Source organism: Saccopteryx leptura, chromosome 3 (genome assembly GCF_036850995.1).
Source record: "Saccopteryx leptura isolate mSacLep1 chromosome 3, mSacLep1_pri_phased_curated, whole genome shotgun sequence".
Taxonomy (NCBI): domain Eukaryota; kingdom Metazoa; phylum Chordata; class Mammalia; order Chiroptera; family Emballonuridae; genus Saccopteryx; species Saccopteryx leptura.
In genome coordinates, this window is record NC_089505.1 from 334,563,706 (window position 1) to 334,578,575 (window position 14,870).

Sequence of the window (14,870 nt, forward strand, 5' to 3'; positions counted from 1 at the left end):
ATCAATTCTTCATTGCAGCTCCTTAGTTGTTCATTGATTGCTTTCTCATATGTGCTTTGACCGGGGAGCTACAGCAGACCAAGTGATCCCTTGTTCAAGCCAGCGACCTTGGGTCCATGATGATGAGCCTTGCTCAAACCAGATGAGCCCATGCACAAGCTGACGACCTCGGGGTCTCTAACCTGGGTCCTCCACATCCCAGACCGACGTTCTATCCACTGTGCCACCGACTGGTCAGGCGCTTTGTGTTATTTGGATCCATGACTTGTTTAACTTCATGTTCTGAGTCCTGGAGATTTCTTCCTAAGCACTTAGCAAATACCTGATCTATTATAGGCAATTAGTAAGTATATTATGATAGGTAAGCCCAGCAAGGGGATAAAAACAAACGGCTGCAAGGGCAGGAAAGCAGCTGCCTAACCCTGGCTCCTTCTGAGATCTGCTGTCTGGGAACCTGGCAGTTTTCTGATGCCAACCAAGAGCTTTTATGTGGTTCTTGTTAAGATGTGAAGAGATAAGGGAACTAATTTGAGTGGCTGTTGTATGCCAGTCACCCTGCTAGGCATTTTACATAATTCACTCATTTGAATGGCAATCAGATCACATTCTTTTTTAATACTCCACTGGTGTTGTTATACTTCCTATACAATCCAGACTCCACACCCAGCCCTGCAGGATCCCCAAATCTGGGTCTTATTTCCGAAACCAGATGTACCACTCCGCCTCCTCACCTTTCCGGCTTCTCTCATCCGCCCTACTCCACCCTTCGTGAGAGGACAGCCCGTGGATCCCAGATTTGTGTCTTTCCTTTTCAACCTTAAAACTGACCCCATTATGATAACAAGAACAAGTGTATTTCCTTCGTATGGTGCTTTACTTTTTCAAAGCACATATTAAGGTTATTTCCTCTGATTTTATTTCGGTCCATAATCTTTGGATTACCTTTCTCAAAGATAAGACAATAGAGGGAACGGAATGCCAAGAACACTTGACAGTTGAATCTAATGTCCTGTGCCAGCTGTGGTACTAGCTCAGACACCCATTGAGCCGTAGGGACGTTCTGAAAAGTTTTCTTAAACTAGAGTTTTGCTAACCACACTGTCTTTAAAATGTGCTATGAAGGTCTTTGCATCTTTGGAGAGAAAGAAGAAGTGTAGTTCTGATAAACACTGTGGGAAAGGTGATTGGTGGATTAGGAGTAGGAGGGCGTTTGCACTTTATACCCTTTTGTGCCTCAAAAAATTTTCTTAACCATATGCTTGTAGTATCTATTTAAATTAGTTATGTGTATATACTCTGGGAAATTGCTATTCTTTTTTTTCCCTCCCAAAACAGTTAGACCATATTAGGCAATTTGGAAGGTAGAGGAAGAAAAAAACAATTATTCTAAATCCTGCAATAATGCTGACCATTTGGGATTGCTATTTAAAAATGGATTCTGGAGTGGGCATTTTGTAAAACGAATAACCTATTTGAACTTCTTTTGTAAATAAGTATTTCCAAATATGATTTATTTAAATTATTTATTTATTTATTTATTTTAATTTTTTTTTCCCCTGTATTTTTTTTCTGAAGCCGGAAACGGGGAGAGACAGTCAGACAGACTCCCGCATGCGCCCGACCAGGATCCACCCGGCACGCCCACCAGGGGGCGATGCTCTGCCCCTCCCAGGCGTCGCTCTGTTGCTACCAGAGCCACTCTAGCGCCTGGGGCAGAGGCCAAGGAGCCATCCCCAGCGCCCGGGCCATCTTTGCTCCAGTGGAGCCTCGGCTGCTGCGGGAGGGGAAGAGAGAGACAGAGAGGAAGGAGAGGGGGAGGGATAGAGAAGCAGATGGGCGCTTCTCCTGTGTGCCCTGGCCGGGAATTTAACCCGGGACTTCTGCACGCCAGGCTGAGGCTCTACCACTGAGCCAACCGGCCAGGGCCTATTTATTTATTTTAAGTGAGAGGAGGGGAGATATATTCCTGCATGCTTTCCAACTGGGATCCACCGACAAACCCTGGGGCTGTGCTCTAATCAACCAGCTAACCTCAGCGCCCAGGGGCAATGCTAGAACCAATCAAGGCACTGGCTTCAAGAGAGCAAAAGAGAGAGAAGGGGGAGAGGGAGGGAAAGAGAAGCAGATGGTAGCTTCTCATATGTACCCTGACCAGGGATTGAACCCAGGACGTCTGCATGCTGAAACAACGTTCTATCCAGAGCCAACTGGCTAGGGCCCAAATATGACTGTGTGTGTGTGTGTGTGTGTGTGTGTGTGTGTGTGTGTGTGACAGAGACAGAGACAGACAGAAGGATAGATAGGGACAGACAGGCAGAAAGGGAGGCAGATGAGAAGCATCAATTCTTCGTTGCAGTTCCTTAATTCATTGATTGCTTTCTCAAATGTGCCTTGACTGGGGTGGGGGGAGCAGTAGGGCAACTGACCCCTTGCTTAAGCCAGTGACCTTGGGCTTCAGCCAGGGGCCACGGGATCATGTTTATGGCCCTGCGCTCAAGCCAGTGACCTTGGGTTTCAAACCTGGGTCCTCTGCGTCCCAGTCTGACGCTCTATCCACTGTGCCACCACCTGGTCAGGCCCAAATATGATTTTTTTTCCAAATATGATTTTTATAGTAAGCAATTCTTTAGTCCTTAAAATAAATTTTTTTTGGTATAAAGATGATTAATCTTTTCTCTTCATTTTGACAAGTGAAACATAAAGCTCTATCATAAGTTTTTAAACCCAGAAATGAGGAGAAGTAAGAACCCACTCTCAGCCTAAGCCTCAGCTAAACTCTGGAATGACTGCTCCTGAGTTAGTTACATGTGTGTAGGATGCCAAAAAAACCGTTAGGAAGAATGAAGGAAATAGAAATGCAGAAAAATATTAATAAAATGGTCAGAATTTTGCAGTTGGTTGGATGGAGGGGACAAAGATGATGATAAACCCAGAGATAATCAGGTTTCAAATATGACAGTAAACTTGAAGAGATTAGGTTTTGGAATTGAAATTCCTGGGTTCAAATTGCTTGTCTGCAGTTCATTTGCTGCCTGATCTTGGGCAATGCTTTTAACCCCTGCGCCTCAGTTTTCTCATCTATAAAATGGGGATAATGTAACACCTACGTCATGAGGCTATCGCAGAGCTTGAGAAGATCCACATAAAGCACTTAGCATAGTGCCTGAGTGTTTTCCATGTTTAATTATTAATGGTGATGCTGTTTTTTAAAGTGGTGATCAGGAAAAGAGACACAGAGGTGGGAAATATTAAGGAAGAGGATTTCTGCTGAGGAGAGCGGTGTTTGAAGTACACAGGGAAAGGCATACAGAAATGTGAGTCTGGGCCGGAAAGGGGCCCGCATGTGCTGCTGCTGCAGGGTTAGGGACCCTGGCTCTGCCACTAAATTTGGCATTCATTTTCTGGCATAGTTTCCTAGAAGGTGTCTAAGCTCTGATTGTCTGCACTTGTAAAAAAAATGTTTTATCACCTGCAGAAACTTGCAGTTGCTCATTAGAGTGTATGTGGCTAATGCTGAAGAGCTTTTGTGCTTTTCCAGCAGCTGGCTGCTGCATATTGTTTGTGCTGGTTCTCTGCTCTAGGATGCCAGTGGAGTGGGCAGTGAGGGGAAATCCAGCTATCATCTGGGCACCCAGCTGTGGGCCCTGGGTGTATATCAGGGGTCTCAAACTCAACTCAGCATGTGGGCCGCAGAGCAAGATCACAGCCGTTTGGCAGGCCGCACTAGGTCTACAAAAGGCAACTGTTACGCAACACTTTTCTCACTGCAGTTGAAAACAAAAAAAATCAGTACAACAAGCACAATCGTACATGCAGTTTACTCAGTGTCACAAAACGACCAGAAACTGTAGTTCGCATCACAACTGCTGTTAACTAAGCTAATATCTAGCTAGGATGCTAGAGAAATGAAAAATACAAGTAGGCCCCTAGGCTTACTTAATTTTATCCAAAATATTTTGAACTTTGTGGATTAGTCTGCGTGCCGCACAAAATTGTTTGGCGGGCCGCATACGGCCCGCGGGCCGTGAGTTTGAAACCCCTGGGTGTATATGAATGGGCTGGCAGTGTTTCTGCCTTGGGAATATTCGCCTGCCCCCCAATGGGTGGGGCTTAATGTTGAAAGTTAAGTCTCTGTTGAAGTTAAATTCCATGTGGTCAGTATAATTTTCTTTTATAGGGACTATATGCTGGTTATGTTACTTACATTTTTTTCTTTCTTATGGTATGAAGATCTTCAATGCCGTGGTGCTGTTGATTCTGCTGAGCTCCCTGGCTGATCCAGATCGGTATCACTTTCCAAGTTCTGAACTGGGAGCTGACTTTGAGTTCATGGATGATGCTAGTAAGTACATCCGATAGCAATTGCAGATATTTTGGTATTTTCAAGGGCAAGGAATCCTGCTTCCACTTCTTCCTACTAAATTACAAATACTGATTCATGGGCCCATTTGAGCTAATATTTAACTTTCCATTTATTGCAGATCAGATCAACAAGTATTTATGTGTTGCCCTCTGTGTTCTAAGTGCAAGAGCCTAAATAAGACATTTTTCCTTCTGTTATCTTGGGTTAACCTGCCCATTTAAAAATTACTGCTTTGTGATAGTCTTTTTACCCTGGCCTTTTGGGTTTTTTGGGGAGGAGGGGACTTAAATGGTAGGAAGGAATGTTGAAAGGATTACACGTCTTATTGTGTCTTCTGTTGTAGTCTTTGCATTTTCTTCCAGGAGGCAGTTGATCATTTTCCGTTTTAGAAACTGTTGGTGTTTATTTGATGGATTTGGGGCCTTTTTTTGTTCAGGAGAAACATACATAGGGATGTGAATGTGGGGTAAACGGAGAAAGCCAGGGTCACAGAAATCTGAATATTTTATAATGATAGTCATGCTGTGTCCATACCAACTGAAAGGGGCCGTGCTGTTCATAGTCCCAAAGAAAAGGTCATGCAAATTTATTACTCATTGGCCTCAGAGAACTTCAAATACATTTGGAAAAAAATGTTGCTTAGGCAAAATAAGTAAGGGAGAATGGCTCGAAACGCAGTTTTAGAGATAGACTGTGGGAATATTTGTTGATCTTAAACAAATAGACAGTCAGATATTTCTCCAGAAAAATAGGTTTATTCTAGAACAGGGGTAGTCAACCATTTTATACCTACCGCCCACTTTTGTATCTCTGTTAGTAGTAAAATTTTCTAACCGCCCACTGGTTCCACAGTAATGGTGATTTATAAAGTAGGGAGTAACTTTACTTTATACAATTTATAAAGCAGAGTTACAGCAAGTTAAAGCATATAATAATAATTACTTACCAATTACTTTATGTCGGATTTTCGCTAAGTTTGGCAGAATAAATCTTTATAAAACAACTTACTATAGTTAAATCTATCTTTTTATTTATACTTTGGTTGCTCTGCTACTGCCCACCATGAAAGCTGGAATGCTCACTAGTGGACGGTAGGGACCAGCAAAAGAATTGCCGTTCAGGACAGGGGTCTAATGGTGAACGACCTGCAAATCTAGAGAAAGGAGATCAAAAGCTGTGAAAAGGGAACGTAAGACAGAGAATGTTTAAAAAAAGAGATTTACTCAACTGAATATCCACTCCTCTATTCCTTTTTTTCCCAATTGATTTGAGAGAGAGGAATGGAGAGAGGAGAGAGAGGAGAGAGAGAGAGAGAGAGAGAGAGAGGGAAAAGAAAACATCAACGCCCTGTTCCACTTAGTTGTTCCATTTAGTTGTGTACGCATTGATTGCTTCTTGTACATGCCCTTACTAGGGATCCAACCCGTGACCTCAGTGGACCTGGACGACACTTGTCCAGTGAGTCACCTAGCCAGGGCTCTTCTTTACCTTTTTAACCATGTGATTTGAATGATAGTCCTAAAAGTAATTACAAACTGTTCATTCACTCCTTTAAAATATATGAAATATGAAAGAAACTTCAAACACACTGGAATTAATATCCAATGTAAAACATTTAGTGTTTTAAAATCCTTAAATATCAGTAAGCCTTTGAAGTCACTTAAGCCTATAGTGTCAGGTGGTCATTACCCAGTCTAATCTCTGCAGTTAGAACAAGGCAGGTGGTGTTACTATTTGATTCAGATAGAACTGTAGCTGCATCATTCAACACTTCTTTTCTAACCTCAGTTACCTTAAGACAAGGAATCCCACTATGGAAACAGTGAAAAATAATTTATTTTTAAATGTCAAACATTATATTTAGGTAGTCTTTGAACTCAGGGGAAGAAGGCAGAGAGACATTAATTTAATATTAATGTAACTCATTATCCCTTCTGGAAGAATTCATTAGAGTAACAGGGGTACTGAGAATAGAGAGAATGAGCAATGTAACAGCAGAAGTCATGCCTCAGTCTGACAAGGTCCTCAACAGCAGGGTAATATAATACCCTGACTTCTTAGAATGTATTAGGAAGCAATGGTGGAGGAAGATGATGGATACCAAGTGTCACCTGGTTTTCCCTTTACCGGGCCCCCTTCCATTTATAGACAAGTGGACAAGCTCTGCAGACCGCCAGGCTTGTGTGGGGGGTGTGAACAGAGAGCAGACCGGCAGCTTGGGACCCTTTCTGAACGACAGAGCAGGAGAACCTTCCTCTGGTGCCAGTAGTCATATGGACAGTCCCAGCTGATTATACCTTTTTTTTCCCTCTTAATTTGCAGGTTTTTCCTAATTTTGCAAATTTGTCTTTGTAGTCAAACTTATTCTTATTTTCACTGGATAGAACACCTGGCCTGAGGAAGAAAATGTGCATAAAAACCATTAAGAATTGATGGTTATCCATAGATGGTCACCTGATTTAGGAAAAGACACCACTGTTTATTGGAGAAAGGATGGTCTTTTCAATAAATGGTTCTGAGTGAAATCAATAAGAGAAAAAACAGATACTTCAAAGAAGATATCCATATGACCAATAAGAATATGAAATTATTCTCTACATCATTCTTTATAAGGGAAATGCCTGTTAAAAGCACAGTAGTGAATCACTGCCGCCCTCCTAAATGGCCGACATTAACAACTGACAGTCTCACCTGCTGATGTGGGTGGATATGGAGGAAATGGAATTCTCAGACTGCTGCTGGGAGTGTAAATTGTACAAGCACTTTGGGAAAACTCAAGCTACCCTGTGACCAAGCCATGTGTATCCTGCAGAAATGAATGCTGTGTCCCTCATGTATAAAAATGTTCAGAGCAGCTTTATTTACAGTAGCCAGAAATTGGAAACAATCCAGATTTCCATCAGCAGTTAAGTGGACAGAAAGGGAGTGATCAGAGATAAAGCAATACAGGCAATCTAGGTAGCCTAGCTCTCTGCTCCCTTCCCTGTCTCGTCCCTGTCTGTCTGAGCTGATCACTGGATGAACGGAACTAATGCCAGAGGGTAAGGAAGCCCTGCTGATAGACCGCACAGCGTACAGCGTATTGGTCAGCCTCCTGGGGTAGAGAAGTGAATAGTGAAGGCAAATGAAGACATTTGGTGGAACTGTTCACCTACTTATCTGAATGTTCTACTTAACCAGACTGTTTTGCTAGGTGTACATTTCCCTACTTTGTTTATAAGAATACCATAAAAAAGTTTGCTTACTGTCCTTTTAAAATTAGGTACATTATGCAATCCCTTGATATGCGTGAGGTCCTCAGTGTGCCAGGGGTTGAGTAGAAACTGAATTAGCTCAGGCCTCCAGGGCTCTGCCTCCTGCGGCTTTCCTCACCTGCCGCCTCCCAGGTGGTGCATTTTGTTCTCGTTTGCATTTCTATGTTTTGGAAATCAGAATATGACTTATAATGTAGCATAGATTTACCATGAGGGTCATTTTTCCTCCAGTTTTTATTTTGGGAAAAGGAAACCTTTCAGAAAAGTTTCATGTACAATATATACCAACCATGCCTTTTTTCAGTAATAGTCATTTGGAGTTTCTTGTTCTTTATAGAATTATCTCATTAAATATTGACTAGGGATAAAACAATATTTATAAAATATATCAAATAGTGGTGCTATAAGAACTTGTGTGTCCATTTGATTTAAGAAATTGATTTTTACCTTAGTTTCCAAAGAGCCCTGCATGTCCCTTCCTGATTGCATGTCCTTCCTTCTGACCTCAGGGATAGCACTCGTTTGCACTGCTTTTCTTTATATACTTCTCACACACATTTGCATCACTAACTGATCTTTAATTTTCATGTGGACACACAGTAAGCCAGTCTCTTTTTCTGAGACTTGCTTTTTCAGTTTTACTGTGTTGATGAAAAAAGTATTCAGATACTTGTTAAATATGGGAAAGAAGACTATTGAAGAGAATCCACTACAGGGGGCTTTTCTAGTAGGAAGAGAGTTGGGCTCAGCTCTCATGCCAACAAGCACAAGTGGAGGTTTATAACCAAGGAGACGGGGCCCAGGGGCGGGGGACGGTCTGTGGATGGAAAATTGTTAAGAGGAAACATCAAGGCCAGGGGAATTCTTGCTGAAGTCAGGCCAGGGTGATAAGTTCTACAGGGGGCGGGGGGTAAGAACTTTGATCAGTGTATCAGGGTGATCAGATACCAAGGCTGAGGAGTTTTTAATAAACTGACAGCGGGATTCTTTCTAAAACAGGACTCAATTTGCCAAGGGCAGGAACCAAGGTGTTTGGTCAGAGGAGGGAGTCTTCGTTATATCTACATCTCACTGAGAAAACCAAATCTGCTTCAGCTGCAAGGGAATCTGGAAAGTTTAGATGTTAGCTTTCTAGCCTGTGTAGAATTGCAAGGCACGTTAGAAGGTGGAATGAATGCCTGCCCAGTGCCAGTTCACCGTTTCCCAGAAAATATGTTTTAGTATACACTAAGGCTAACCCTGTTCTTCTTTTTCAGAAATCTATACTTTAACATCAATTTGACCAGGTCTCAGGAAATCCCATTGTATATTTGTGACTGTGTTTAATTTATTGATTAGCTTAGGAAGAAATAATATCTTTACATGTTATATTTTGTCTGGTTACATCTTTTTTTAAAAATGGCTTTATTGAGATATAGTTTATATACCATAAATGTTGCCCATTTAAAATGTACAATTGGTCCTGGCCAGATAGCTCGGTTGGTTAGAGCATAGTCCTGTAGCACAGAGGTTGCCAGTTTGATCCCTGGTCAGGGCACATATAGGAACAGATTGATGTCCTTGTCTCTCTCTTTCTCCCTCCCTTCCTCTCTTGCTAAAAGCAATAAATAAAAATTTAAAAATAAATAAAATATACAATTAAATGATTTTTCATAAATTTATAGAGCTATGTAACTCTTACAAAGTATCTAATTATAACTTACGCCTTTCTACTTATTCAGATCTTCTTTAGTGCTCCACAGTGGTGTTTCCAAAATTTTCCATTTAGATCATGCATATTTTTTTTTAAGATTTTATTTATTCATTAGAGAGAAAGAGAGAGAGAGAAGGGGAGAGGAGCAGAAAGCATCAACTCCCATATGTGCCTTGACCAGGCAAGCCCAGGGTTTTGTACCAGCAACCTCAGCGTTTCCAGGTTGACACTTTATCCACTGCACCACCACAGGTCAGGCTATGCATATTTTTAAATTACATTTTATTTCCTTTTCAGATCTAGTCACACATCTTGGTTCTCCAGTGAAAATAATCACAAAACTGTAAATGCTGCTTATTGGTTTTTCTATTGTTATATAAGTAACCTTTATGCGACTTTATTACAGTTGTCACTTACAAATCTCTCAATACAAAAGTGTGGCTGGCAGGAACTAATTTCCTTATTTAGAAAGTGGGAAGTTAAGAGAGATTCTCTGAGATTGACATTTAAATATATTACTTAGTTCACTAATCCTTCTTAACTTTTTATAGCTTATTTTAAAACTGTAGGCCCTACAACATGGATAAACCTGGAAAATACTATGCTGAGTAAAAGAAACCCAGCACGAAAGGACACATACTGTATGATTCTGTTGATATGAAACATACAGGGGCAAATCCGTGGAGACCAAAAGTAGATTAGAGGTTTTGCCAGTGACGAGGGAGGGGCAGCGGGGAGCCCTGCTGAGGGTCCAGGGGGAGTTTATTGATTTATTTATTTTGGGAGGATGAAAATATTCTGGATTAGTGGTGATGGCTGTGCAACTTTATAAATATACTAAAAAGAATCCAGTGAATTGTACACTTTTTAAAAGGGTGAATTTTATGGCATGTGAATTCTATCTCAATGAAAAGTCATTTTATCAGGGAAAATAAGACCCAGCAAAAATAATCATTTCCTCTCATAAAATCTTTATTGTTCTTCTTGGCTAAAAATAATATTGCCCCCGCTGAAGTCCCCTAGCTCTTCGTCTGTTATGTCCTATTGGCATTTTCTTTTCTCTCTTCAAAGTAGGGTGAGTAGATGCTAAGCATCTGTGAACAAAGATAATGTCGCGTTAATCTTTGTAGTGCCACAATGCTTATCTCATGTTGCGTGACTCTATTAAGTATTTATTCATGAAATAAATTTCGGGTGTAAGAATAAAGTTGTAGCCAGGTAGCTCAGTTGGTTAGAGCATCGTTTCAATGTGCTAAGGTTGCAGGTTCGATCCCTGATGAAGGCACATACAGGAAACAACCAGTGAATGTATGGATAAGTGGAACAACAAATCGATGTTTCTCTCCCTCCCTTCCTCTCAAAAACAAATAAATAAAAAAGTTATAAATTAGCAAGTTACAAAAAAACTTTTGTATTAATATACTTAAGTAAAAAGTTATAAACAATCACCACACAGAGGGAAGGAATTTTAGAACGTTCCTTCTGTTTTAAGGGAATAAAGTTATGCCTTATGTCTTGTTCTTCCTGAAGCTTGCAACCTCAGAATGTGAGACCCTGGAGCAGAGTCTTGATCCTGGGTTTTCTGTTTGTCTCTGTGGGATTTGGAGCTCTGTATTTTTTTTCTAAGTACTGTAGTTTGTACTGTTGCTGTAAAATCAGCTGAAAGTCACACTCCTCTTGACCTAAAGGTGAGAATATACCCCAAATACAGTTTGTTTTCATGAAACGCAGCGCAAAAACTACAGAAAATTGACTTATGACCAGGCAAGTAGGATGTGGGAACATAAAACAGGAAGTGATCCAGCTAGCTACAGGTTTTCTGGGAAGGAAACAAATCCAAGAAATAAAAATGAAAGTAGAATTAGAGGCCCTGGCCGGTTGGCTCAATGGTAGAGCATTGGCCTGGCGTGCAGGAGTCCCGGGTTCGATTCCCAGCCAGGGCACACAGGAGGGGCGCCCATCTGCTTCTCCACCCCTCCCCCTCTCCTTCCTCTCTGTCTCTCTCTTCACCTCCCGCAGGCAGGGCTCCATTGGAGCAAAATTGGCCCAGGTGCTGAGGATGGCTCTGTGGCCTCTGCCTCAGGTGTTAGAATGGCTCTGGATGCAACAGAGCTACGCCCCAGATGGGCAGAGCATTGCCCCCTGGTGGGTGTGCCGGGTGGATCCCGGTCGGGTGCATGCTGGAGTCTGACTGCCTCCCCGTTTCCAGCTTCGGAAAAATACAGAAAAAAAAGAAAGTAGAATTAGAAATCTATTACTTAAATGAAGGCATTTCAGAGAACTTTACATGCCTTTTCTACTTCCATGATTAATTGAGTATCAGGAAACATTTTCTAATTATGCCTTTTGTGGCCTGTGGGATAGCTTTTCTTAGGATCCTTTTCAGACTTGCACTGCATTATTAAGGCAGGAATTTAATTGAAGAAACAATGTGATGTCTGTGCGCTGACTATGGGTTCATGGAGCTTATGTGCAAACAATAAGAAAAAGATATTCCTGTCATTGACCAGTACTATTACTGATTATAAAAATGATTATTTTTTCAAGATGACTGTTCCTAAGTTAAGTTATAATCCACTTTGGTTCTGGGAGGTGGGAGTTGTAACGTCGCCTACTCCGTCACCATTTCCCTCTGCCAAAATGATTATTTTTATTAGAACCGTTTCCTCAATTGCCTGTGACATAATTAAAAGAATGAATTTTAATTTTGAGAGTCTGATTTACCATGGCATGTTACACATTATTTCAGAAGAATTGACATACTAGGAGGTAGAAGGTACTATAGCCTGTTTTACCTTTATCTAATCTTTTATTATTTAACTAAAGTTTTTTTTATTTATTAATTTTAGAGAGGAACAGAGAGAGAAACATCTATTTATTGTTCTACTTGCTTATGTATTCATTGGTTGATTCCTGTACATGCCCTGACCAGGGACGGGGATAGAACCTACAGCCTTGGCATATGGGGACAGTGCTCTAATCAACTGAGCTACCTGGCCAGGGCTTTTACTTTGTGTTTTTGACTTACACTTTGGTTGGACCTAAGCTATTTCACATGCTTGCGATATATTCAGTTTTTCAGTGTGGTTGGCATAATCATTTATAAGAATAGAATTTTGAAATTTTCCTCAACTCAAATTAATATTTTTTATGGTAAATAGTATTCCATGAGTGGTGATAGGTTCTTTATTTTATGACTTTCATTTTATTTGTACTTTTAAAATTTACAATTTTGTATTCTTTGAAAAAAGTGGGAATTTGTTGGCTCAGCGGTATAGCGTCGGCCTAGCGTGCGGAGGACCCGGGTTCGATTCCCGGCCAGGGCACACAGGAGAAGCGCCCATTTGCTTCTCCACCCCTCCGCCGCGCTTTCCTCTCTGTCTCTCTCTTCCCCTCCCGCAGCCAAGGCTCCATTGGAGCAAAGATGGCCCGGGCGCTGGGGATGGCTCTGTGGCCTCTGCCTCAGGCACTAGAGTGGCTCTGGTCGCAACATGGCGACGCCCAGGATGGGCAGAGCATCGCCCCCTGGTGGGCGTGCTGGGTGGATCCCGGTCAGGCGCATGCGGGAGTCTGTCTGACTGTCTCTCCCTGTTTCCAGCTTCAGAAAAATGAAAAAAAAAAAAAAAAGTAGGAATTTAAAATTTTTTCATGATTATGTGAGATTTAGTTCTGGAATATTAATTTCTGAATAGGATATTAAATTCTTACTAAAATTATTGTTTGCCATATTAATATTTATATTAATAAAGGTTAATATTTTGTTTTTGGAATAATGCTTTTAAGATTTATGAGGTGATCAAAAAATATCCTATGGGCCCTGGCTGGTTGGCTTAGTGGTAGAGTGTTGGCCCAACGTGTGGAAGTCCCAAGTTCGATTCCTAGCCAGGGCACTCAGGAGAAGCACCCATTTGCTTCTCCACCCTCCTCCCTCTTCTTGCTCTCTGTCTCTCTCTTCCCCTTCCTCATCCAAGTCTCCATTGGAGCAGAGTTGGCCTGGGCACTGAGGATGGCTCCATGACCTCTGCCTCAGGCGCTAGAATGGCTCCGGTTGCAATGAAGCAATGCCCCAAATGGGCAGAGCATTGCCCCATGGTGGGCATGCCAGGGTGAATCCCGGTCGGGCGTATGCTGGAGTCTGTCTGCTTCCCCCTGCTTCTCACTTTGGAAAAATACCAAAAAATAAAAAAATAAAAAATTCTATGATAGGCTGGCTTCCATAAAATTATTATTATTTTTGTTATAAACTATACCTGTATAGAATTTGGAAACCATAAAAGTAGGCAAAGAAGAAAATAATAAACTTCTGCCTGAGTTTAAGTTTCAGAGATTGCTATAAATGCTAATAAAAAAATTCTAATAGGCTTTGTACATAATAATTACTTATTGATGTCCAACTCTTTTTAGACTATATCTACCACTTAGTAGCTGGTCAGCCATGGGCAAGTTACTTGCCTTATCTTACTCATCATTTTTTCCTTCTCTAAAATGAAGATACAATAGTACTTACCTCTTAAGGGTTCTGTAAGGATAAAATGAAATAACAATGGCTAGTTCACTGAGGAAAAGGAGGTCCTACATTCCACTATGCTCATAGCTTTATTATGCAGGGGATAGAAAACAAAACAAGGAGCTTAACGCCCTAATAGCTTCATGGGCAATGGCAGCACTAGAGTGGGTGTGAGGAGGGTACTTATATGTGTGTGGAGACTTTCCCACTGTATTTAAGGCCTTTAAAATGCATTCAAGTTTATTCCTTCCATTGGCCCTACAAGAATGCTACAAGGCATTCATGAAATTCCTTTGTAGGTACTTCTTTCCTCACAAGGGGGAAAAGGTAAATCAAATTGGTCTATCGATTTAATGTAGTAAATTTATAATGATGCTAATGATTTTTATTAGAGTGAAAATATAAATTATAAAATATGTATGTATCCTGAAAGAAATCTTAATCTTTTAGGTACTGAGGGGATCATATTTTCACTCTAATAAAAATCATTAGCATCATTATAAATTTACTACATTAAGTCGATAGACCAATTGGATATACCTTCATCTTTTTAAGACGGCAGATGGTCTTTGTTGACATGTCTGCATTTCTGTCCTAGAAATGTGCTTCCACCCTGTGCTTCTGTTTGTAAACCTCCTGCTCAAAAGGTTCTCTTATCTCTGAAACTGAGGATACAGAGGATGGTTCTATAACTAGAATACTTTCCTTTGGAGAAATAACCTGTAAAAAGTGGCAGCTCAGGTTGGTTCATGATCACTATTCAAAGCTTAAGTAGAAGCAGCAAGTATAGTAAAAAGAAGCAGAGATTGAAATCATAAGAGCAGGATTAGTCATAGTTCAGCCTTTTGTGCAAATGCTCTCAACAAGTTACATAACCTCTGAACCCTAGTTTCATAATCTGTTCCATGGGACCAATAACATCTACCTCAGAGTTAGAAAGACTAAGTGAGGTATCTGTGAAATGCTTTGGAAATTGTCGGCACTACACAGAAATTTTATTGCATGGGTTTTGTGCTCTCCTAGTTGGTGATAACCCCACACATTACCTGTAGA

At 41.0% G+C, this 14,870-nt stretch overlaps 1 protein-coding gene across 1 annotated transcript in view; it reads left to right on the plus strand.

Moving 5' to 3' along the window:
• LAPTM4B (lysosomal protein transmembrane 4 beta) overlaps window positions 1–14,870 on the plus strand; it is a 77,218-nt gene that overhangs the window by 25,588 nt on the left and 36,760 nt on the right. The window contains exon 2 of the mRNA XM_066379196.1: window positions 4,231–4,342. Within this exon, the coding sequence (XP_066235293.1) occupies window positions 4,231–4,342 (112 nt within the window). The remainder of the gene's footprint in view (window positions 1–4,230; window positions 4,343–14,870) is intronic.